A 25,635-nucleotide genomic window follows, 5' to 3' on the forward strand; every position below is an offset into this window, starting at 1 on the left:
TGCTTAGCCATGATGGCCGCATACCTACGCAGACTGGAAGTCCATGTTTTCCCTTACTTGGACGATTGGCTGGTCAAAAGCACCTCTTGGGCAGGAGCCGAAGTGTCCATGCACTCGACCATCCAGATGTTGGAGTCACTAGAATCCTTCAATGCCATCTGATTACCGTTCATTTAAGCACGCAAGTCTAAGTCTTTGAAATCCTTAAAGCATTCTTTTTGCATCTAAGTTGCCAATCTTAGCAGCCCCTTTACAAACATGGTTGTATACAGCACACCCTAGATCAGCAGGGGAGGATGTAGATTACCCCTGCCCCCTCCAATCACCAGACTACTTTCCCTGTCTCAATTTTTAGCGGAGGGGTACCAAATGGAGATGCCAGATCATATCTGATTTGTGTTCCTATTGGTCCTGTGGAAGTTCCAATCTCAAGAACCTATTCTATTATTAAAGGAGGATGTCCCACTGCCTACAGTGGGCCAGAGGCCATACTAATCGGTGGATCAGGTTACACTTCTAGTAAAGGCTTTTTTTTTTCCTGTACATTATCCAAGTAGTCTGGGCCTTCACTCCAGCCTGTTCTTGAAAATCTGACTGCGGCAATTCCACCTAACAGAATCCCTGTTTCCCCTATAGGGCTACACACATCCTCGAAGCCCTGTCTACAGTCATCTTCTCCATCGAATTCCATTGCAGCGGAGTCCAGATCAGAGAGTCTGGACTGCTAGGCACCAGCTCCGCTTCCACCAAAGGGTCTTACTGAGTCCCCCTTCATCCTCATTACTTTTTTGGATGAGTGATCCTGTGCCTGTATGTGCTTACAGACATACTTTCTGACTCTTTGCTGGATTTACCAGACCATACTTCACCTCTGGAGGACCTTTCTTACTCTAAATTCATAAAAGTTGGCCTACGCCCTGACTATCCATGGTCAGAAAGGTAAAAGATCCTCGCTTTGAGCTTCTGGGCCTTTTACAAATTCTCGACTTGCCATCAAAGTCAGTGGCTTGTCCTGTTTACATAATTCTCAATGCTCTATTGATGAGAATATGGGAAGTTCCTTTTTCTCCCATGCCAACCACAAGAAAATTGAACCTAAAGTTCAGGGTCCAGCAATCTCCCAGCTTTGGTGTCATACAGCTACCATACATTTTGATCGCATTTGAATCTGTAATGAGAAAAGTAAAAAAGATGAGGATTCATTCCAGTTCTCTGCCTGGAAAAGACCACCGGTTTCTAGACCAATTTAGTAAGAAGGTATTCCAAGCTTCCATGCTCACTGTATATATTGCAATCCACCAATTCTATATGATGCAATATATACGTGACTGACTACAAAAACTGAATCCTTTCCTACAGACATAGGTTCAGCATACTATCCCCAGCCATTTCTACATATGGAAGTGTGTGTTTGCTACCTTCTACACTCTGTCTACAAAGTCTTTGATTCTGTTTCTAGAAATTCTGCATGTTTCATAGGTGCTCTTTGTATGGCATGGCTTAGGGCAGGGATGGCGAACTCTAGTCCTTGAGTGCCACAAACAGGCCAGGATTTCAGGATATCTTCAATGAATATGCACGACAAAGATCTACATACAGATGGTGCATGGTGGTAAAGCATGCAAATCTATCTCATGCATATTTGTTGTGAATATCCTGAAAAATTGGCCTGTTTGTGGCACTTGGGGACTGGTGTTTACCATCCCTAGCTTAGGGCCAGCTCAATTTGAGAGCCCTCTTTACAAATAAATGTCTCTGTGTAGGTACCTTAAAGTACTAGCTGTGTTTGTTTTAATGGATATGTGCCCTAAAGAGTGTTATGTTTGTTACATCAGGGGCTTTTATCGATTACCACTTTAAAGCTAGCACATTTAAGCTGTACGAGAAAGCAAGCTTTCAGCTGTTGGGTCCTGTTTGGTTGATCTCACTCTGTTGAGCTGTATCAAGAAGGACCAGAACTTAAAATTAGAAAACTTGAAAGGCTGGCTTTTAGAAAAAAAAATGTAGGTAGTGGACAGCTGTTTAGCAAAATAAGTTTGGTCTTGTTTGTCATGAATTGTTAGTTAACATATCAGTGTGGCAACTGGGAGAGAAGATTGGGTTGGGATGAGTGAGTAATTGATTTGTAATTTATTTTTTGATACTCTGCTTTGTTTCTGTGGGTGAAGAAAATGATGACATTTTAATAAACATACATACAGGATCTTGTTTGACTAAACTAGTCTGTGTTATAATTTTCAGCTATCAAAATTGCTGGTGAAAAGCTTATTTATTTAGGTCTCTGCAGTACCCAGCTTACAAAGCTATTCAAGAAAATAAATTAACTAATTAAAACATCTAACCTGCAGCTTGTTTACTGGCTTGTCTTTCTCAGTTACTAAACAGACTGTTTCTTTAGCTTGTGAATAGAGATGGTGACTTCCCTTCACAGTGGAATCCTTTTGTTGATGGGGGCAGTAGCAGCAAGTAAGTGCTTGTTAAAAGCTGTTAAATATTTATATTTCAGTGCATGTCTGCTGTTCTTTATTTGAAGAAATAAAAATAAGATCGCAGTTTAGACCTTTATCTGAGTATGTACCGTATTTCCACGCATATAACCCGCGGGTAATGTGCGTTTTTACCTACCCCGCATGCCCCCCGCGGGGTATAAACGTGGGCGGGTTATCCAGAAAAAATTTTACAACCAATAAAGTTTCCCGACTCTGAATAGGCTGCAGCTGAGAGGAGTCCGTCCTATCCCTGCGCCCGGCCGCTTCCTGATTGGTCGCGTGTTAAATCTAGGCCGCAGGCGGGTGGGCGCTTGTTCCAGGCGGCGGCGGGGGCGGGTGGACGCGCGTTAGTTCGAGACGGCCGGCGGGTGGTCGCGTGTTAAATCTAGGCCGGGTCGCACAGGCGCGCATTCATTCACTGCCGGTGGGGGCAGCCCCCACCGGCAGTGAATGAATGCGCGCCGAAAGCAGCTTGTTCCAGGCGGCGGTGGCGGGTGGACGCGCGTTAGTTCGAGGCGGGTGGTCGCGTGTTAAATCTAGGCCGGGTCGCTCAAGGCAATCTAGGCCGGGTCGCTCAAGGCAGTCACATGCCGTGACGTCACGGCATGTGACTGCCTTGAGCATCGAATCGCAGGGGTCGCATTCATTCACTGCCGGTGGGGGCTGGGGCAGCCCCCACCGGCAGTGAATGAATTCATTCATCCAGGCGGAGGAGCCGGCTGCTTTCAGCTGCCGCTGCCGGCTGCTTTCGGCGCTCAAGGCAGTAGCGGCGAAAGCAGCCGGCTCCTCCGCCTGGATGAATGAATGCGACCCCTGCGATTCGATGCTCAAGGCAGTCACATGCCGTGACGTCACGGCATGTGACTGCCTTGAGCGACCCGGCCTAGATTGCCTTGAGCGACCCGGCCTAGATTTAACACGCGACCACCCGCCTCGAACTAACGCGCGTCCACCCGCCACCGCCGCCTGGAACAAGCTGCTTTCGGCGCGCATTCATTCACTGCCGGTGGGGGCTGCCCCCACCGGCAGTGAATGAATGCGCGCCTGTGCGACCCGGCCTAGATTTAACACGCGACCACCCGCCGGCCGTCTCGAACTAACGCGCGTCCACCCGCCCCCGCCTGGAACAAGCGCCCACCCGCCCGCGGCCTAGATTTAACACGCGACCACCCGGCTCCCGCCGCCCGCCTGGACCCACGCGGCCCTCCGACAGGTATTTAAAAATTTATTTTTTTTTTGAATTGCGGGTTATATGAGGAGGCGGGGTATATTAAAACTTTTTTTCATAAATCTTGAAAACCTGCGGGTTATGTGTGTGGGCGGGTTATATACGTGGGCGGGTTATTGTCGTGGAAATACGGTACTTCCCGCACGAGGGAGCTTAATGTGCCAGAAAAGCTTGCATCTTCCAGTCCAACATGGAATCAAACCGTTTATTTTGAAACTTCCAGCTAAAATGTATTTAAAATGAGCATTGTACATTAATTGGATAATCAAGTTTAGCAGGATCAGTTGCATCAGCGATAAACAAGTAAATTAATGATTACTGTGCCCGGCTCCTGCTCAGCAACATCCAGTGGCGAGACTCAGGGTACACATTCATCAGGTTCTAGAGGGAGCAGCAGTCAGTGTCTCCAGGCTAAGCATGGTCTCTGCATGCTTAGCCTGGAGACCCTAGTTATTTGCTAATGTAGGCTTGGTAGACTCATGGCTTCCTCCAGCTCTAGGCTCAATTGTGATTGCCATGCCCTCCCCCTCCCACCAAAGATATCACCTGGCCCTGCTCAGTGGCAGGTTGTAGCTGAAGGGGCAAGCCAAAGAGGCATACCCTTTTATGAGACCCTTCATGACAAGCAAGGGAACCAGAAACTGGAATCGAGCCCTGTTGAGTCTGTTGGATTGGGTTATAGGGTTTTGATTAATTTATATTGATGTAATTGAAAGTGTTATATTTTGTATTGTATTTTTTTATGCATTTTGGTGCTTAATTGTAGTTGTACCATTCTTTGAGCATATTTTAGTAAAAAAGCATGTAAAAAATCAAAGATTAGATTAGATTTGACTATAGCATTGGGTTCTGATTGGCTTGGAAACCCAAAGGAGCAGGGGAAAGGTTTTAGGCCCAAAATAAGTAAATTAATGAAGGCCATCTAGTTCTTAGTAGCTGTGTTGGTGATGTTAGTTATTTCCTGGGACAGGGAAGCCAGACAATTCAGGAAAAAAAAAAATCTTCAGTATAAATGACTCCAAAGTTGATTTGCAAATAATTGCAGCAATATTATAGAGTGTTATAATCAGGGTGCAGTTTAATCTCCCTTTCTGGCTACTGTTCTAAGTCAGATGGCAGCTAGGAACTTGGAACACAACTGAAGTCCATAAACAGTCTAGAAAAGCAATACATTTTCCCACCTTAGGGTATATTGTGTTTTATAAAATATTTTGCGAGGTTTGTGGATTGCATTTTATTAGTCGTCTTTTTGGAGTTGACACTGTTGAGAATGGAGAAGGAAAGCTGAGGTCAGAACTTTCACACATCAACCCAAACACTTCTCTTCTCAGGGTGACCTAAACATATTCCTGTGGAGGACCACTGTAATATAAAAAAGTATATTCTCTAGCTGACCTGCCTTTAATGGGATGGTGAAAAAGTGATAAAGAACTGTAGAATCTGTGTGCAGGTTCATTAAAATGCACTAAGTAAACCTTTGGAATTTTCTTCTGTAGGTGCCATAAATGAGGTCTAAATGTTATCTTCATAACTCATTATAAAGGAACTTTTTCACTATGTATACTTTCTGAATACTATGAACAAAATGCAAGTACTATTTTAATGCAATAAATATACTGTATGCATATATAGATATGTTATTTTGTCAGCTGAATACTTCATACTACCACTTACAGTTTCTTATTCACCTATATATTCTACCTAGGGGGCATCTTATAAGATTTGGTGATAGTTTTGAAGATGCTGAAGAGTAAGTGGATTTTTCCTTTTAGTTAATGGCTATTCTAATAACACCGATAAGAAAAATAGTAATTATTTCACATATTTTGTTACCTAATTCAGAAATAACTGTTAGTGAAAGTGTTCAATGTGGTAGTTGTTAGCAAAAATAGGAACAAACATTGTGGGAAGGCAGTTACCTTCTCATATAGGTAGGTGCCTTTAAACTGAGTGATTATAGGCTTATATATTCATTTATTTAAAAAAATGTGCTTCTAATTTTATTTTTAATTTTTCCACAATGTCCTACATAAAGTAAAAAAGCTTTGTGGGGGGGGGGGGGGGGGAGAAACCCTTTGCTTTGTAGAATACTCTAAAAGAAAAATCCAAATAAACCCCATCTTTTCTGTGAAATGAAATTAATCAATTTCTTTGATTTTGTGTGTAATTTAGCAATCCTGGTGTGCATGATTTTAGGAAGTTCCCTGGCATATAATAGGGATTCTCCTAGGACAAAGCAGGATGTGGTAATCCTCACACATGGGTGACATTGGATGGAGCCCAGCATGGAAAACTTATGTCAAAGTTTCTGGAACTTTAACTAGGCACACTGAGCATGCCCAGCATGCCCTATACCACACATCCTCGCGGGATCCCTCTTCAGTCTCTTTTTTAATTTTTTTCCCCTGTGGAGCTTTAGCCTTGAAGTGAGCTTGTGGCTTTTCTTTTGAAATTGCCTTGGAAAACTTTTCCACCAATAAATTTTGCTTTTTCATGTGTTTTCTTCAATGCGTGCCACTCTTTGGTTCCCTTAGCCTCTCAGTCAGGTTTTTTGGCGGTTTGGTAAGTTTAATTTCTCTTCCATTCCTCCTGTGGCGGCAGTTCCTCAGTGCCAGCAGGCTTCGGTCGTCCGCCGCCGTCCTGTCATTTTTTCCCTCCTTGTGTTATGTGGAGGGTGTTTTAGTGTGCCCTTGGGCCTCAGCCCGACCCCAGACAGATCCAGGACCGAACCGAGGGTTGACAGCGTGTTCCAGCATGGCTGACGGGCTTACCCTCTGCCAGGCCTGCAAGCTCCCAAGGCCAACAACATGATGATGTTGGAATGTGAATGGTCCTCCAACCATTCCGAGCCCTTTCGGACCTGCTGCTTAGATCGGCATGGAGCAGCAGGCCTGGCCTGAGGTTGAGGGCAGACGAGCCTTGACAAGAAAACATGACACCAGGGTCGATGCTACGGCATCGCAGACGAAGACATGACACCAAGGCTGATGCGGACGGCATCCGAGATGAGGGCTGGCGCAAGACATGACACCAAGGCTGATGCGAAGACAATGCACCAAGGCTGATGCGAAGACATGACACCAAGGCTGATGCGAAGACATGACACCAAGGCTGATGCGAAGACATGACACCAAGGCTGATGCGAAGACATGACACCAAGGCTGATGCGAAGACATGACACCAAGGCTGATGCGAAGACATGACACCAAGGCTGATGCGAAGACATGACACCAAGGCTGATGCGAAGACATGACACCAAGGCTGATGCGAAGACATGACACCAAGGCTGATGCGAAGACATGACACCAAGGCTGATGCGAAGACATCACGGACCAAGGATCTTCTGCTTGAGCCGTCATGTCCTGCCAGCCTTTGTGGTGCTTCGGGCGACATCTGGCTCCGGAGTCCCACCTTGACTGGATTCTTCCCTGCGCCGTCCAGGGTCGATGCGACGGCATCAGGAGCAAGACGTTGACATGATACCAAGACTGATGCAACAGCATCCAGGACGAGACGAGGAACTTGAAGTCCAGACGAGAAGCTGGGCGGAAGGACATTGGCACTGTCTCTCAGGGCGCCCTACACAGTCCACCTGCGGGACTGGTCGCGGACCACCCTGTCCCACTGCGCGCCCTACACAGTACAAGGAGGCTGGTCACGGACCACGCTGAGGACGGGACGAGCGCAGGGAAGAATCCAGTCAAGGTGGGACTCCAGAGCCAGATGTCGCCCGAAGCACCACAAAGGCTGGCAGGACATGACGGCTCAGGAGCACATGAACAAATTCCATTTGAGGCTACTCTACGCTCGGGAAAGACGTCATCCGAGAGAGCACGGCCTGACAGGTACCAGAAGGCTCAGGAGCGCTGAATCAAACACCAAGTAACTTGGGACATCAGGAAGCAGAAGATCAAGACGAGACACCAGGACATCTGGACGGGGGACCTCAGGCACGAACATGACTTGACATGAAGAGATGAAACGAAGAGAAGCGCCACTAAGAAGACCTGACGGACCTCTGGCAGGCAGGAGCCTCCAGAGTGAAGTAACTCCGATGCAAGGCGAAGACGTACTGTGAAGACAGCCCTTAAAAAGGGCTAGGCAGGAAATCAGTCCATAGGTGGGGTCAGCCACACTTCCTGTGGCTGGCCCTTTAAATTCTGTGAAGAGGGGCGCCCGCGCGCCTAGAGGGAAGGAGCAGGAGCTTGTGCAGGACTGCGGACAGCGGCCTGCACAGCGTCGATGTCCCTACGTAGCAGCAGGGCTGAGCCTGGAGACAGGCCCGAAGACGACAGCGGCTCCAGCTGCTGCAGGAGGCCCTGGGGGCGGCTCTAGCCGCCACTCCAGCCCGGGGGTGCGGCCTCCAGGCCGTGAAGACCACGATGACGCCAGTGGCGGCTCCCAGCCACGAAGAAGGTAAAAGTCCACAGCAAAGAGGGCGTGTCAGGGCGGCCTCCGAGCCGCAAAGAAAGATAGAGTCCGCGGCTCCAACCGCACGGCAAGGCCTGACCTCGGCGGTGTGCGTGCCATGTCGGGCGAAGAAGAACAGCAAAAAGGCAACATGGGGTGAGTGCCTGCTCGCGGGGGGACCCGTGGGCAGGGTTCCATAACACCTTGTTCATATGGTCATGGCCTCATCTGGTTTCAGTTGATGCCCCCAGTGCCCAAGGACCATGTCCATCATGGACCCACACGAAGTGTGTATTCTCTACCTGGGGCCATTGCATGACATCCGGGGTTGCTGCTTGTGTGACCAGATAACCCCGAAGGGACATTGCGCTCGACTCGAGAAGATGGAGAAGCTCTTTGGGTCAAGAATGTCCCAAGAGCATCGAAGAGCCTTGGAGCCACATCAATGAACACCGAGCCATCGACATCAGTGGGGCCGTTGGTCCTATCGATGCTGCTGGCAGATAAGGGCACTGGGGACCCGGCTCCAGTTGATCTCTTCCAGGTCGAGGAAGTTGGATTCATTCTCATCAGCCTCGGCTCCGGGGAAAGACCAGGCCAAGGGAAGCCGAGATGCCCCTGAAGCGACCCTGTGGCGAGGAGTACCCATCCTCCATCAATGCCGGGGGTCTGCGACTGTCTCTACCGGACCTGGTGTCAATCGCCGATCCACCTCTGGGATCCGAGGAAGATTTAGCCACCCCTCCTGCCTCCCAGTCAGTTTTGGCATTGGCAACTTTCAAGGAGTTGGAGCACAGAGTCCAGCTGGCAGTCAAGCAGGCCCTGCGGGGCATCGAGCCGGTAGCACAGACTGTGCCGATACCCGCGCTCCCCCTGCTGGAGCCACTGCTGGACAGCAGGATGTTAGACATCATGAAACCCGCCTGTCACCCCGTGGAGCTTTGTTCTGTTTTCTGGTTTTTATTTTAATCATAATTCTATGTTATGAGACTGAAGAGGGACCCCACGTGGAAGCATGGTATACGGCATGCTGGGCGTGCTCAGTGGCCTAGTCAAAGTTCCAGAAACTTTAACATAAATTTTCCATGCCGGGCTCCATCCGATGATGTCACCCATGTATGTGGACTTAACATCCTGCTGTCCTAGGAGAAATACATGTTACAGGTAAGGAACTCTGCTTTCTTCAGTCATGTTGGACTCTAAAATGCACCACCTGCAGTCATAGCCCTTCTTACTTTCATGCCCAACAGTTTATGTATTCATTTTTAACTCCCTTCCCATACAGTGAGTTACCTCCCTAATTCTTTCTCTCCTTGGCAGTATGTTTGTACTGTGGGCAGCCTAAGACAAACTGGCAGATGAAGGAGATCCCATTGAATCATGTAGCAGGAGAAAAAGCCAGAGTCAATATTTAAAGGCCAACAATTTATTTAAACATTGGCCTTGCAATCTAACATACACTAGAGAAAAAAATCAGCTCCTTCAGCCATTTTTACTGTTGGTATGATGGGAGTCAGATTCATTGCAAGTTTCAGGAATTCAAGAAGCAAAAGGCATTGCTGCTTTAGATATAATTTGTTTGGATCATGCCTTTCTATGGGTGTTAGAATATATAATCATAAAAACAAAATGCAATATATAATATTTAACATACATAATCTTAAGGTACACTGTATAAATGTATCTAACATTTCTAGTAGCTGTTGAGTGCATAGTTTTATCAAAATAGAAAACTAGCTGAAAATATTACTACAGTTGTATGGAAAAGTTTAGGCACCCCTGATCATATTCAGTGAATCTCTAAATGAATAGAAACTGATACAACCTTTCAATGGCATAAAATTAAATAACATTGTAATGCAATTTTTAATGCAAAATTACTATTTGCTGATTTTAACAAATTGAAAATAATAAAGCAGTGACTATGGTCTGTGCAAAGGTTTGGACACCCTTCAAGTTGATTCATTTCTACTTAATTTTTTTTTTTTTAAACAAGGCCCAAAATATGTATTTATTTATTTATTTGAGTTTTTTCTATACCGGCATTCGCGATGGGAATCGCATCATGCCGGTTTACAATTAACAAAGTGTGACACAAGGAAAAAAAAGTCAATCAAATATTGATTGACTCATTAGACCTTCAATTAGATTGAACAAATATTCTGACCCTTCTAACCTCTCAAATTGTGATTGGGTGGTTCTTTCTATTTTCAACTACCATGGGCGCCTCAAAGTAGTTGTCTGAGCTTTTGAAAATGAAGGTAATTCACTCTTTCCAAGCAAGGGAAGGTATAAAAAAATAATTTTCAACTCTTCCAGCTAGCAATTTCAATTGTCAGAAACATAGTTAAGAAATTGAAGTTAAAAAGAACTGTTGACCTCAAGATCTGGAACACTGCCTGAAAACTGATGATAAAGAACCTGCAGATCATTGCAAACAATATGTGAAAGTTTAACTGACACTAGAGTAGATGGCCACAGTATGGTGTTGCTTGTACAACAATGATCTGCATGAAAGAACTGTCAGAAGGAAACCTTTTATGTGACATCACAAAAGTCACCATTTAAAGTATACAAAACAAAACTTTGATAAGCGTGAAATTTTTTGCAAGGAAGTGCCTTAGCCTGATGAAACAAAAATTGAGCTGTTCTTCCACAACCACAGTAGCTACAGTAGTAACTTCTATTTCAATCTTTCAAGCGGAAGCTCAAGACCTGGCTCTTTGCAAAAGCATACACTTAATTTTTCACTATACCTCACCACTGTCCCCACTCTCCACACTCCTCCCCTGTTTCCCATTCTACCGCCCCTCTCTCCCCTCCCCTTTTCTCCGCCACCTTCTTTTCTTTCTCTCTGCCCCCCTCTTTCATCGCTCTCCTCCCTTCTCTTCCCCATCTTATCTCCTAGCCTGATTAAAATTAACCTCATAGTTTTCTTTCTTTTGTACATATGTATATAATTGCAAACTTTGTTTATAATTTTATTGCAAAACTTCCCATGTTATTGTTCCCCCCCCCCCTCGTTAATGCCTTGTTATCATGTTTTTACTGTTCAATGTAAAGCGCCATGCCGTGCGTCTGTTTTTGCGTTACAATGTGAACCGATATGATATCCTGGATGAATGTCGGTATATAAAAATTTTAAATAAATAAATAAAATAAATATTTCTTAGCAATGTTTGACAGTTGAAATTGCTTGCTGGAAGCATTTAGAGATTTGTTTTTTTAAAATAGCTTTTCCTGCTTTATAAGAGTGAATTATTTTCGTTTTCAAGAATTCAGACTGGTACTTAGAGGAGCCCATGGTTGTTGAAAGTTTATTGTAATGTTCAATTTGTTGTATATGAAATATATTTAAGTTAAGTTGTTTATGTAAAGGTTATCCTTTTAGGAGGATTCCTAGATATATACCACTTAGAAATTATTAATTTGTATTAGTGGTTAAAAAAAGACTATTTTATACAAACTGCTAAGCTGTAACTAAAATTAATAAGTTATAGCTATCATCATACATTTTCTTATCTAAATCTTTATTTAATTCCTACCCAATATTGATCTATTATTTAATCTGTTGGAATTAACCACATTTTAACCATCTTTCTGAACCTCTGATAATCTATTTCCAGTCTTAACATTCCACAATATAGGGGCTACTAAAGTATTGCCAAATTCAAATTCTTTGTATTTGTTTCAAAGCTGGAACACCTAACACAGCCCCTTGACTTGATTGTAACTGCCTACTAGCATGGGACCAGTTGACCATCTTTGCCAGATTTACTAACTTACCCTTTCTTACTACTCAGTAATGCGGGCTGAGATTGGCAGCTAATGCATGATTCTCAACATAGGTGTCACCTTCTCCTTCTGTGATTTACGCAGAATAAATCTCCCAGCTGTGTTATAAACTAATTTTAGTTTATGTACTAAATATTCTGGTAGGGCCATCAACAAAGTCTTGCAGTAATCTAAATGAGATATCATGAAAGAGAGGACAACAGACTGCAAGGCTTTACCATCTAAATATGGTCACAAGCCTCAGTTATTGTAGGCTTTCTTGGCTACTGCCAACACCTGAGATAGCAGATTCCCTTTCATTATAACCTCTTAAATTTTTTATTTTGTCAACTATCTGAATCTCCAAGTGGCAGCTGTTTTAATGGGTTCTTATATCCTATGCTCAGAATTTCCATTTTAGATCTATTCACTTTTAAATTTCTTGCTAGTAACCAACTAGCAATATCTTTCAAACTAAGCTGAACTTTTCCAAGGCATGATCTCTTAGATTGCAGAAACCCCATTAATTGAATATCATCTGCATAGTAGTGTCCCTCTCTGCCATGACTCCTTATGATCTTTCCAAGAGAATGAAGAAATATATTAAAAAGAGGTAATAGGGAGGAGACCTGCAGCACTCCCAAAGGCAACAATCTAGGCTTTCATGTTTCACCATTGATTTCAATTTATTGACTTCTGCCTGATAAAAAAAAAAAAAAGACAATATCATTTAACATATTCCTGTCTAATCCCATCATATTACATCTATTCTCCAGTATCTGATGATTTACTAGATCAAATGCTGAGGTCTTAAGACCCATCTATTTAATGAAGCTTTTGCCCACCTCATCAATAACTTGTAAGTGATGCGTTCTTTCGCAACTCAGGTCTCTTCACATTTCAGCTTTATCCTTGAGGCACCAAGAAGTAGAAATGTTAATTTTGTCATATTGTCATTTTTTTTAATTGTTCTGTTTTTCAAATGCTGAATGTTTTATTGAACTGTGTAGGAGAGCATGAGTAAGTACTTTTTAATAGTGTAAGCAGGACTAATGCTCTCCAACTATAATATTAAACTCTGTTTGTGACTGACACTAGTACTGATGCCATAGGATGACATCACCTAAAGCCTGATTATTATAAAATTTTGGGAAATTTTCCAGAAACATATTCACTTGAGCATTTACTATTCTATACAAAAATTTAGCTAGAAAAGATTGATTAGCCACCAGTCTACAGTTTTTGCACCTGGATCCATCTGCCTGCAGACTTTTTTAACAAGGTTTAATAGAATGTTTTAACTGTCCAGGAACTATTGCCTGTTTCAGGAACACATTCATTATATTTCCAAGATGTACCAAAAGATCTGGTCCAAAACCTTTAACAAGACTTATATGACAGGAATCTAACAAAATGCTGGCCTAATTTTACTTAAATGGATTAGTAACTCCATTAATATTACCTCTAAGGAGTACATTATATCTTTCCTATAATCTTCCCACCATCCAAATTCTCAGTTGTTGTTATATCCTTTCTCAAATCTGATAAGTCTTTATTATTTCCATAAAATAAATTGCAAATTCTTCACAATTCTGTGCCAATTCACAATACCCTAAAAGGGCTTGAAGGGGATTCACTAATCTATTGCCCGTATGATATAGTTCCTTAGAGGAATTACTTGCTGTAAGTATTGTATCTGAAAAATATTTTTCCTCGTGCCCCTAATAGTATGCTTACAGCATACCAATAAGTCTTTGAACACTAGATCCTCTGCTTTCCTCCATCTTCTTTCAATTCTACATTTGGTTTTTTTTTTCATCTCTACTCTTTATTAAAACAGGGTGTTTTTTTTCCTGCGCTTCACTTCTACTCTTCAAGGTGCAAGTACTGTCTAAAACAGTACTAATCCTCTTATTCCAATTATCCAACAGAATATCTTCCCCCTGATGACATACCTCCCCAAACTGATCCATATATTTGCTCTGATAAAGTTCATAGTCTTATTTTTCCTCTTGATGCTACTTTTATTCTGGGTGCCCATTCTCCTATTGGACCGATTAAAAATAAAACTCATAAATGATGAGGTCCATATTCAAAAGCCATTTAGATGGATAACTGAAACGTTATCCATCTAAATGGCTTTTTATCTGGCCATTTAGCCAGACAAAGGGGCATTTCAAAGGAGTTCTGGGGGAGGGGCTGAGAGATCTGGTTAACCTAGCCAAATATCGGGGATATCCAGCTAGGTTAGCCAGATAACTTTAGTTCTGCTGACCCAGACATTGGAGTACCTGGGACTGCGTTTCAATATTCGGTTTGGCAGGGTGTCCTTGGCTGTGGGCAAAGAGGTAAAGTTGCAGTTGCAAATGACTCGCCTGTTGAGCCTCTCAATACCCAGGGTCTGGGATCATTTGCAGGTGCTGGGCTTCATGGCTTCCATGCTGAACCTGGTGCCATGGGTATTTGCTCATATGTATCTCCTACAGAGAATGCTTTTATCCTGTTGGGATCTGTTGTCAAAGGAGTATCATCGGCCTTTGCCCCTCTAGATGGTCTCCAGATCCAGTCTCTCATGGTGGCTATCTAATCACATTTTGGAGAAGGGAGTAGATCTGGAAGCTCCAGACTGGGTGGTGGTGACCATGGATGCCAGTCTCAAGGGTTGTATGCCGTGTTTCAGGGATGGACGGCTCAAGGTCTTTGATCACTGCCCGAAACTTCCTGGTCCATCAATCGCTTGATAATGAGGGCAGCTCGCAGGGCACTGTTGTCATTTCTTCTGCTGGTCCAAAGAAAGATGGTGAGACTTTTCTCAGACAGTGCGACGACGGTAGCGTACATCAATCATCACGGAGGAACTAAGAGTCACAGAGTGAGTCTGGAGGCCCAGGAACTGTTTGGGCAGAACAGCATCTTGAGGGAATAGCAGCATCGCACGTTTCAGACATGGACAACGTGCAGGCAGATTTCCTCAGCAGACAGGCCCAGGGGTTTGGGAGTTGTCCTCTGAAGCCTGGGAGCTCATTTGCAGCAAGTGGGGCAGCCCCCAGTTGGACCTGATAGTGTCGCATAACAGTGCCACGGCGGCCTGGTTCTTCAGTCAGAGAAGGGAGGTTGGTTCTGAGGGGATAGATGTTCCTTGGCTGAGAGGGATCCTGCTCTACATGTTTCCTGCTTAGCCTCTCGTAGGCCAAATGTTGTGGCACATAGAGGGCCACCCAGAGAAGGTGGTTCTGGTGGCTCCAGAGTGGCCATGTCGTCCGTGGTTTGCAGATTTAGTGTATCTCATGGTAGACAGGCCTCTCAAGTAAGCTCATCTACAGAGGTTGCTTCAGCAGAGGACCCATCTTTTCGGATCGGGCAGATCACCTTTGTCTCGCAGCTTGGCTTTTGACAGGCGGCGCTTGCATCTGAAAGGGTATTCTGAGCCAGTTGTTGCCACCTTACTCCAGGCTAGGAGGCCTTCCACGTCTCTGGCGTGTCAGAGTGTGGAGGGTGTTTTAGTCCTGGTGTTTGGATCTGTTACATGTGGACATCCCTCACATTTTGGCCTTTTTGCAGCAGGGTCTGCTAAAGGGATTGGCCTATAATTCACTTTGCATGCAGCTGGCTGCCTTGGGATGCCTTAGAGGCAAGGTTTGGGGGAGATATAGTTCATTTTCTGAAGGGGTCAAGCACTTATGTCCTCTGGTGCACAAGTTGTGCCCAGAATGGAACCTTAACTTGGTTCTATGGTTTCTTTGTATTCTTCTGTTTGAGCCTTTGCAGGGAGCGTCCTTGAAGACAGATTTTCTGGTAGCCATTTGTTCGGCCAGGTGGATTTCTTAGCTTCAGGCTTTGTCCTGTAGATATCCTTTCCTGCAGATTGTGGCAATGGGGTGACGCTATGTACAGTTCCCTCCTTCTTACCGAAGTCCCATCTCCTCTCTTCATGTAAACGAGACAGTGGAGCTTCCAGTTTTTCCAAATTTACCTCGGGAGATACCGCATGCAAGGGAACTTCACTTTTTGGATGTTTGTCGGATTCTGTTGCAGTATCTTAAGAATATTAATAGTTTTCATCAATCGGATCATCTTTTTGTTTTGTTCAGGGAAGCAAAGAAAGGATGTAAGGGTACATCCCACTTGCCTGGACTGATCTGAGATATGAACAGGAAAAGAAAATTGGTTCTTACCTGCTGATTTTTGTTCCTGGAATACCACAGCTCAGTCCAGAGGCCCATCCCCTTGTTTCCGAAAGACTGTGGTAGCTGTGATTAGGGTCTAATTCAGAGTCTTCTCTGTGTAAATATGTTGAACAGATGGAGCCAGGCGGTTTTCAGTTCCTTTGTTGTTGAAAGAGCTCCAGTTCAAGGAGATCCAACCATGGGTTCTCTGTTCAACCTAGAGGGGAAAGTTTGTTTGAGTTGGAGAGTTGGGTTTTTTTCCCTCTGCATTGGCTTGAGTACAGGTCAATACTGAGGGACTGCAGGTGGCACTCTCAGTTATGTAGCAGTTCCTGAAAGGTTTTATTCTCTGCCTCCATCTGCTGGTAGGGATGCAAAACCCATTTGTCTGGACTGATCTGAGGTATTCCAAGAATGAAAATTAGGTAAGAACCAATTTTCCTTTAACTAAGTAGACTTCAAGAATAGCCACAACTTATCACTGTGTGATAGCAGCATAGGATCTATTTACTGTGTGGGATCTTGCCAGGTACTTATGATCTGGACTGGCCACTGTTGAAAACAGGATTCTGGGCTTGATGGACCCTCTGTCTAACCCAGTACGGCACTTCTTGAATTTTTATCTGCTTTATTCACTTTTTTTTATCAAAATGAATCAGCTGTAAGGATCCAAATGTTTGCACAGACCACATTCACTATTTTATTATTTTCAATCTGTTAAAATTAGCAAATAGTAATTTTGCATTAAAAATTGCAGAAAGATGTCTTATTTATCTTTATACTACGTAAAGGTCATGTCAGCTTCTGTTCACTAAGATTATTGAAACAGACAATTTGACAAGAGGTACCTAAACTTGTGCATACAATTGTATTTAAATGTCTCTCTTAGTTTTAGTAGTCTCTAATTTTTTGTCATCTATACTGCCAGGATGTGTGTACCTGTTCAGATATCTGAAATTTATTGGTCTGATTTAATTTAGATCAACTCTAAAGCGAATAGTACCACCTCCACTACCACCTAAGGTAAGTAGAATTGCCAAAAATGCCAGTCTGAAACTACTAATGAACTTTTTTAAACAATGGTATTCATTCGGGTACAGATTCAAATCTTTCTTGCTAGAGGGCACAGCTCCTGGATTTATGCATAGAAGATTGATACACCATTGTCAGTGCATAAAGCTTCTTCTATATAAGATGTACATTTGAATGTGATAGAGCTAAATTCTCTGAACCTGCTATATGCGTCAGTGCTTTTTGAAAAGGAACATTTCAAAGTATGCCGCCTAAAAATGCTAATCCTGGAGGGTGTATAATACTAATGGTTAACAATATACACCCTTAAAAGGAGAAACATTTCTGTATTCAAAGTAACATTGTCCTTTAAGGCAGCATTTCCCAGCTGGTGTGCTACAGCACTCTAATATGTTGTAGCTGAAGTGCAGGTGTGCCGCGGCTTCAGTCTCATTTCCTGTTTCTCTCCGGGCCTATAGGATGTCCTCCCACCAGCAAGGGGCATGGGAGAGCAGCACCTATTGGCAGCTGCTCATGCTTTCCCCCTGCAACAGAAACTGCACAGGGCTCTGCTGGCTCTGTGCAGTTCAGATTGCAGAGGGAAGCTGGCAGAGGAGGAAGCAGCATTCTGTAAGCCTGCTCCCAGAATTTTGCTGTTCAAGGATTGCGGATGGATTGGGGAAGGGGACAGATTAATATGCCACAAGGTGTTGGGGAAGGGAGAAGAGAAGGTGATAATGCCAGGAGTTAGGGGAGAGGGAAGTTGATTAAAGGAGGTAGGGTGGAAAGATGGGAGGAGAAATTGCTTAGTGTTGAAAATAAAACTGTATTGCATGCTGAGATTTTGTTTGGAATAAAAGTATATAAAGCAGTTACGTTTATTAGTATTGTCTCAAACTTGTACAATAATAGACTATATTGTGCATTAAATAGCGTATACTTGTATAAAGATTGCGGTACAGTCACTTAACATTGCATGCTGCTTTCATGAGTTAGTCTGTTCCATTTTCTCCACAGTTAGCAGACAGTATGGTGGTGATTCATTTTAACATAAAGTGCCTGCTTGGTACTGAGAGGTGGGTCTTCATAGTTTGAAGACAGTTTTATTTTTATTTATTTAATTCTTTTATATACCGACCTTCATGACGGGTGTCATATCAAATCGGTTTACATGGAACGAAGGGGAAAACATTCTTATCAACCGATTAACAATAAAATAATCAGAGGAGGTAAAAAGTTACATATAACAAGGAGATCAAACTTGGGAATTGAAGAAAGAAGGACAGAGAGATAGCAAAACCTTTTAATCACAATGGTTATGTAAGTTGTAAGGAAGGCTTGAGATGTAGAGTATCTAAAGTGAAAAGATTAAGGGAAAGCTTGGCTAAATAGCCAGGTTTTAAGTTTAATTAACAACTTTCTCCAGAGATAAAATAACTATTGCTATCAGCTGATCAATTGAACAGGATTTGTCAAAGAAAAATTTGTATTTCCTCTGCATTCAAGCAGGCCAGTCCCCACAAATGAGTTATGCATCTCTACCAGCAGATAGCTGATGTCATGGATATATAGCCCTGCCCCGACATCAGCCCACCAGTATTCTCAGTCTCCAGCAGATGATGGACATGCATTTCCCTACTGGGGACTGCCTGTTAAAAAAAAAAAAAAAAAAAGTAGCCGTTGCAAGCCAAGAGAGGCATGGTGGTGAAGGATTTTGCCCTCTTCCCCCATAGCTGGAGACCAGTTCCTGTTCTTAGCCAGGGAGCGCTGAGCTCAAGTAAAAAAAATAATTTCAAAAGAAGTTTTAGTGAAGTTCTTCATTCTTACCAGGTCTTCCTTCTCAGCATTGGTTTTTCACTGTCTCCCGCTCACATCTCTGGGGAGTTTACTAAGGGGTAAAGGCGCAGCGCATGTTTGACTGGTTGAGCAGCCTTTTGGCTAGGCCCCGCTTCCTATCTGTGGCCACGTGATAGGCCGCGGCAGTTCCTTCACATGTTTTTTGTGTGTGACATTGCACACGTGCATACCTACTTGTGCGCCTAGATCCGTGACTTGTTGTGCGCATACTTATGCAGCCTATTGCTTTGTGTGCTTTGTAGAGTAGCTGAGCGCATATTGTGCATGCTTGCCTGTGTGTGCATTGTTTGTATATTGTGCGCACAGTTAAGCGCGTAGCTGTGCATGTAGCTAAACATATACCCGGCCGCATATCTGAGTGTGTATTAAGTGCGTATCATACTGAGGTGTGCATTAACTGGTACGCCATGGCACCAGCATCGATGTCTCAGCGCTTAGCAATTTGTGCTGCATGCCATATAAGGGAAATAGGGCTGGAGCTTTCTGCAAGCCTGTGTCAACGCTGCCTCGAGGTAATTTGCCCCCTACTGATTTTGCCGACTCTAATCCATTCCCTTGATCTAAGGGGAGTGGAGCTGGAGGAGACATAACAAGGGTGTCCCCCTTCTTCAGTTAATCCACTGGCAGAGACGTCTTCAGGAGAGTCTTGCTCACAGGACATCAGGTTTGGACCTGTGGGGCCTGATATGGACCCTTTCTTCTTTTCCTGGGTGGAATTTTTCCAGGGACTACAGACTTTTCTGCAGGGGCGTCCTTCAGAGACACTAATGCCTCCTAAATCGGGATTGAATGCTGGGCTCCCCCCCCCCCCCCCCCTTGGTCCACCACCATGTACAAACAACATGGTATAACAATCCCTGACTATGTTTGAGTGGATGTGGATCAAGATGACACTAATGATGATTTGGGTTGCTCCCCCTCTTGAGGAAGGGGAAATTCCCTCAGATTTAGAGCCATATAGAACTCTTCTCCTTTTCTTTCGTAGGGATGAGTTACCAGGTCTGATTTCTCAGGCTCTGAGAAATCTGGGAGTAACTCTTCAGGTATGCAGAAGGATGCTTATATTGATTACCCTACACAAAGCTTTCATATTTTTGCCCTCCTGAATTCAGTTCAGGATTTGATTGATCTTGAATGGAGTGCACCAGAGGCAAGTTTTAAAGGTGGGCATGCCTTGGGTTTATAACCCTTGAATCCGCAGGCAAAAGCGTAGTTGTGATTCCCAAATGTGGATACATTGGTGTGTTCTGTCACTAAGCAAACCACCATTCCGGTGGTTTGGAGGGGCATCTCTAAAGGATGCTCAGGATAGAAGGATTAAAGCTATCATTAAGCTTTTGAGGCCATGGTGATGAATTTGCAAATTGCTTCTTGTTCCCTGATGGCTTGAGCTATGTGCTTCATCTCTCTCAGGAGTTTGGGGGAATGGTTTCAGATGGCAGAACGGTAATGGAAACGGGGGCAGCCTTCTTAGCTGATGCGAACTATGACCTTGCTTGCACTGGCACCAGAGAGTTTGCTTCTTTAATAGCGGCTAGATGTCAATTGTGGCTGTGCAGTTGATCAACAGACACCATTTCTAAGTCCAATCTCATCAGACTGCCCTTCAAGGGATCTCTTTTGTTTGGCAGTGAGTTGGAGTAGTTGGCAAATAGATGGGGGGAAGGAATCCCAGGACCCTCATTTGCCGGAGAAGCCACTTTTCAAGCAAGTGGCTGCTCTCAAGATTTCAGGCAATTTTGTCCTTTTAGGAGAGCTTCCTCTCAGAGACACCATCCTTTTAGTAGATCTTAGGCTTTCACCCCAGAAGGCCTCAAAAGGATGCAGGCTTCGGGAATGGAGCTCTCGATCTTCCCAATAAAAGTTTGCTGACTCACCTGCTGGTGCAGGAGAGAGGCGGCCATCTATCTCGCTTTTATCAGAGGTGGGTCCAAAAGACATCGGACCAGTGGGTCCTGGAAGTGATTTGGGATGGCTATGCTCTAGAATTTCTTAACATTCCTCCAGATGCCTTTATGATCTCTCCATGCAACTTTCCTCAGAAGAGAGGGTAGCAGTGGAAACTACATTTAAGACTATTGGACCTGAAGGCCGTGCTACCTGTTTCCCGAATCACAACAAAATACAAGCCGCTATGCCATCTATTTTGCATATGCAAGAAAGAGGGATCCTTTTCACCCATCCTGGATCTCAAAGGAGTCAGTCATCATTTGTAGGGTCACTCATTTCCAAATGGAGACTGTATGCTCTGTAATAATGGCGGTACAATCGGGAATACCTCACATCTCTGGATCTGACGGGGGCACATTTGCATATTCCCATTCGCCAGGAACATCAGCAGTTCCTAAAGTTTGCCATTCTAGGACTTCATTTCAGGCCTTGCCTTTTAGGCTGGCCACTGTGGCCAGGGCCGCCTTCAAGGGTCATGGTGGTAGTAGCGGCAACCTTGTGCAAGGACAGCATCCTAGTTCCATCTGCATCTGGACGACAGATTGATTCTAGTCAAGAACGTGGAAGAAAATCACTTGGCCTCTTGCAAGGTGGTCTTACTGAAGGATCTAGACTGAGTGGTGAACTTGGCCAAGAGCAGCTTACAGCCATCACAGATACTGGAGTGTATCTTGGCGTTTGTTTCAATTTGAAGCAGGGCAGAGTGTTTCTGCCAGAGAGTCAAATTCAGAAGTTGATTACTCAAGTTCAAACCCTGAGAATGACTGTTTGCCCGACAGAATGGTCTTATCTTCAGGTCCTGGGTTTGCTGACAGCCATGTTGAAGATTGTTCCCTGGGCGAGGGCGCATATGTGACTTTTTCAATGAACATTGCTTTCCCACTAGAGTCTGAAGTCGCAGAACTAAACGGTGAGGCTTCTCTTACCATTAGAGAGGAATGTCCAATTGCACTGGTGGTTGCAGCAGATCATCTCTGGAAGGATGTTTCTTTGGAGATGTCAGATTGGTTAGTGCTTATAACAGACATCAGCCTCCTGGGTTGGGGGGCTCACTGTTAGGAGTTGATGGTGCAAGGTTGCGGGAATGCCAAGGAACGGCAGTAGAACATCAACCAGTTGGAAGCACGGGCAGCACGGCTGCTGTGCTTTGTAGTTCACAGAGCGTCTAGAGGCTCGGATGGTCCGGATAATATCGGACAATGCAACAGCGGCGGTCTACATCAATCAACAGAGCAGAACCAGAAGTCAGCAGCTGTCAAAGGAGATAGATGCGCTCATGGTATGGGCAGAGCAACATCTGCTAGACATATCCGCTTTCCACATTGCCGGAATGGACAATGTACAGGTCGACTTTCTCAGCAGGAACAGCTTGGACCCAGGAGAGTGGGAGTTAGCAGACAAAGTCTGTCAGCTCAAAGTGCAACGCTGGGGCTGCCCATACCTAAACTTGCTGGCGACTTCCGACAACGCGAAATTCCCGTGGTTCTTCAGTCGCAAGCGGGATCCGAAAGCACTGGGCATCAGTGTTCTCATTCAGGTGTGTCCGCATGGTAGCCTTCCTGCCCTGGCCTCTGATAATCAGGATCATTCAGAAAATTGCAAGTCAGGCCGACACTGTACTTTTGGTGGCTCCAGATTTGCCCTGGAGGCCATGATATGCTGATCTGCAGAGATTGCTGGTGGGCGTCCCCTCAGACTGCCTCCTTGCAAGGATCTGTTGCAGCAGGGACCCATTATTCATGAAGATCCAAGTCTATTTTGTTTTACAGTTTGGCCCTTGAGAGGCCAAACTGTAAAACTGTTGAAACACGTTCATTCGCCTGCAATGATTTCCAATTTGCTTAGGGCCAGGAAATTTTCTCTGTCTCTGGCCTGTGTAAGAGTTTGGAGACATTTTGAGGCCTGTTGTGCAGAGAGGTTCTCAGCCTCTCCATGTGGATATTCCATTTATTTTGGAATTTTTACAGAAAGGATTGCGTAAAGGTTTGGCCCTTAACACCTTGAAGGTTCAGGTGGCAGCCTTTGCTTGTTATAGGGGACGAGTCAAAGGTGGGCCTTTGCTTCCCATCCTGATATGTCCCAGTTCTTGAAGGAAGTTAAGTATCTTCGTCCTCCCTTACGACTGCTGGTGCCTCTGTAGGACCTTAATCTGGTCCTGAATTTTTTTGGCAGGTCTGACTTTTTGGTCCTTATGTGGCCTTTTCTTGTAGCTGCTTATCCTGAAGACAGTTTTTCTCTGAGGACAAGCAGAATGATAGTCTTCACACATGGGTGACATCATCAGATGGAGCCCCGATGCGGGAAAACTTATGGCAAAGTTTCTAGAACTTTGACTAGGCACACTGAGCATGCCCAGGATGCCCTATACCATGCATCCACCTGGTGTCCCTCTCCAGTCTCTCTCTCAGCAAAGCTGTAAGCCTCGCAGTGTGAATGTGCTCATTTTGGCTGTTTTTTGGCCTTGTGGAAAACTTTGGTGTTTCTCACGGTTTTTCCTCCATTGTTCTATTACCGGGTCCCTCTTTGTACCCTTCCATAGCATCTCCTAGCCAATGTTTTTGGCGATTCATTGTTTTCTTTCGCGGTCAATTCCCCGTGGTGGCAGTGTATCAGTGCTCGCTGGCTATTGACTCCCACCACCATCGTCTTCTGTTTGAGCCCCTTTTGTTTCGTCCGTCATGGTCACGTCTGGGCTTCGGCGATGCCCCGGTGTCCAATGTCCATGTCAATCACAGATCCACATGACATATGTGTCCTGTGCCTGGGGGCATTGCATGACATCCAGGATTGCTGATTATGCGCCCAGATGACCCCAAAGGGACATTGGCTTCGACTAGACAAGATGGAGCAGCTGTTTGGGTGTAAGATGTCTTGAGGCATCGGTAGTATCACCATCAAAGGACTAAGGAGCCGCACTGATGGACTCCGAGTCATCAACATTGGCAGGACTGTTCTGTCGACGCTACCAGCAGACAGGGGCGCCAAAGACTATCATCAGTTGCCTCCAGGCTGAGGACAAGATCATTGTCATTGGCCTCTGCGCCAGGGAAGGACCAGGCCAAGCATCAAGGGAAGCTGAAGAAGCATTGGCACCAGTCCCTGTTGATGCATGGTGCCTGTTGCCAGACACCGATCCACCTTGAAGTTCCAAAGAGGATCCGGCCACCCCTCCTTCCTCCCAGTCGGTGTTGGTATCGGCAACGTTTGAGGAGGAACTGGAGCGCCAAGTCCATCTAGCGGTGGACTGGGCACTGCAAGGGGTTGGTCCTGTGGCACTGATGACACCAGACCCAGTGCTGCCCATCCTCGTACCACATCAGAAGGTACTACTAGCGGGGTCTCCTCCCTCTTAGCGGCCATAACGGTCGAGACCATACCACCAGGGTAAGGATGGCAGGGATTCTACTCCAGCTACTTCCTAATTTCAAAGAGAACATGAGGACACTGTCCCATCCTAGGCTGGGAGTGCATGTTTTCCTGTATCTGGACGATTGGCTGGTCGAGCACATCTCAGGCAGGAGCCACCAGGACTTGCATTTGCAACTCGGGTGTTGGACTCGCTAGACTTCGTTCTCAACTACCAAAAGGCCTCTCTCAGCGCATCTCCTCAATTGGACTTCATAGGAGCCCCGCTAGATACGGCTCAGGCCAAGACCTTACTGCCTTGCCAGAGGGCCATCACCTTGGTGAAAATCGCAGCAGTGATTCAGCAGAGCCAGCAGGTGTCAGCCTGGCACATGTTGAGGCTGTTGGACCATATGGCCACAACTGTCCATGTTACTCCCTTGGCACATTTACACATGCCCAGAGCCCAATGGACCCTGAGGTCACAGTGGCACCAGGCCACTCAGAGTCTCCAGAATTGCATCCAAGTCACCCCTTCTGTCCTGGTGGTGGGTGCTTTCAAATCTGTATAAGGGGGATCTCTTTTCAAAGTCTCCCTACTCAAACTGTACTAACCATGGATACATCTACCCTGGGGTGGGGAGCTCTTGTAGATGGGCTCAGCACCCAGGGTCTCTGGTCTACTCAGGAACGCTCTTGTCAAATTAATTTCCTGGAGCTTCAGGCAATCAGGTACGCACTATGGGTTTCAGAGGTCAGCTGTCCAACAAAGTTATCCTGATCCAAACCAACAGCTAAGTAGCCATGTGGTATGTTAACAAGCAGGGTGGCACGGGATCGTACAACCAGGTAGCCATGTGGTACGTCAAAAAGCAGGGAGGCACAGGATGATACCGCCTATATCAGGAAGCGATCCAGATCTGGTCATGGGACCTGTCCTACGGGATGATGCTCAGGACTATGTGCCTGGCCAGGATGGAGAATATGGTAGCTGACAGGCTGAGTCGAGTCTTCGACCCCACGAGTGGTCTCTGAGCCAGGAGTTAGCAAATCGGATATTCCGCCTCTAGGAGAGCCTGGATGTAGATCTGTTCACGTCCCCCTGCAACAAGAAGGTGCCTCGGTTCTGCTCCCTGTACAGGTCACACAGTGTTCCAGCCTCGGATGCCCTGGCCTGTTACCTGGGGCAAGGGCCTTCTGTATGTGTATACTCCAATTCCCTGAGTGACTAAGATTCTCATCTCTCTTCATTGGCCAAGACAGATCTGGTTTCCACTCCTACAGGAGTTGTCCATCTGGAGACCAGTCTTTGGTCTTCCCCAGATCTCATAACACAACATCAAGGCAGGCTCCAACATCCCAACTTTCAGGCCCTGTCACTCACAGCCTGTATATTGAGAGGTTA

At 45.2% G+C, this 25,635-nt stretch overlaps 1 protein-coding gene across 3 annotated transcripts in view; it reads left to right on the forward strand.

Moving 5' to 3' along the window:
* Nucleotides 1-25,635, forward strand: part of MAP4K5 (mitogen-activated protein kinase kinase kinase kinase 5) — a 341,354-nt gene that overhangs the window by 212,775 nt on the left and 102,944 nt on the right. For all 3 annotated transcript variants that reach the window (XM_029598355.1, XM_029598353.1, XM_029598354.1), the window contains 3 exons: nt 2,399-2,466; nt 5,423-5,467; nt 17,048-17,090. In XM_029598355.1, the coding sequence (XP_029454215.1) occupies nt 2,399-2,466; nt 5,423-5,467; nt 17,048-17,090 (156 nt within the window). The remainder of the gene's footprint in view (nt 1-2,398; nt 2,467-5,422; nt 5,468-17,047; nt 17,091-25,635) is intronic.

The sequence above is a fragment of the Rhinatrema bivittatum genome, chromosome 4 (genome assembly GCF_901001135.1).
Source record: "Rhinatrema bivittatum chromosome 4, aRhiBiv1.1, whole genome shotgun sequence".
NCBI classification, from domain to species: domain Eukaryota; kingdom Metazoa; phylum Chordata; class Amphibia; order Gymnophiona; family Rhinatrematidae; genus Rhinatrema; species Rhinatrema bivittatum.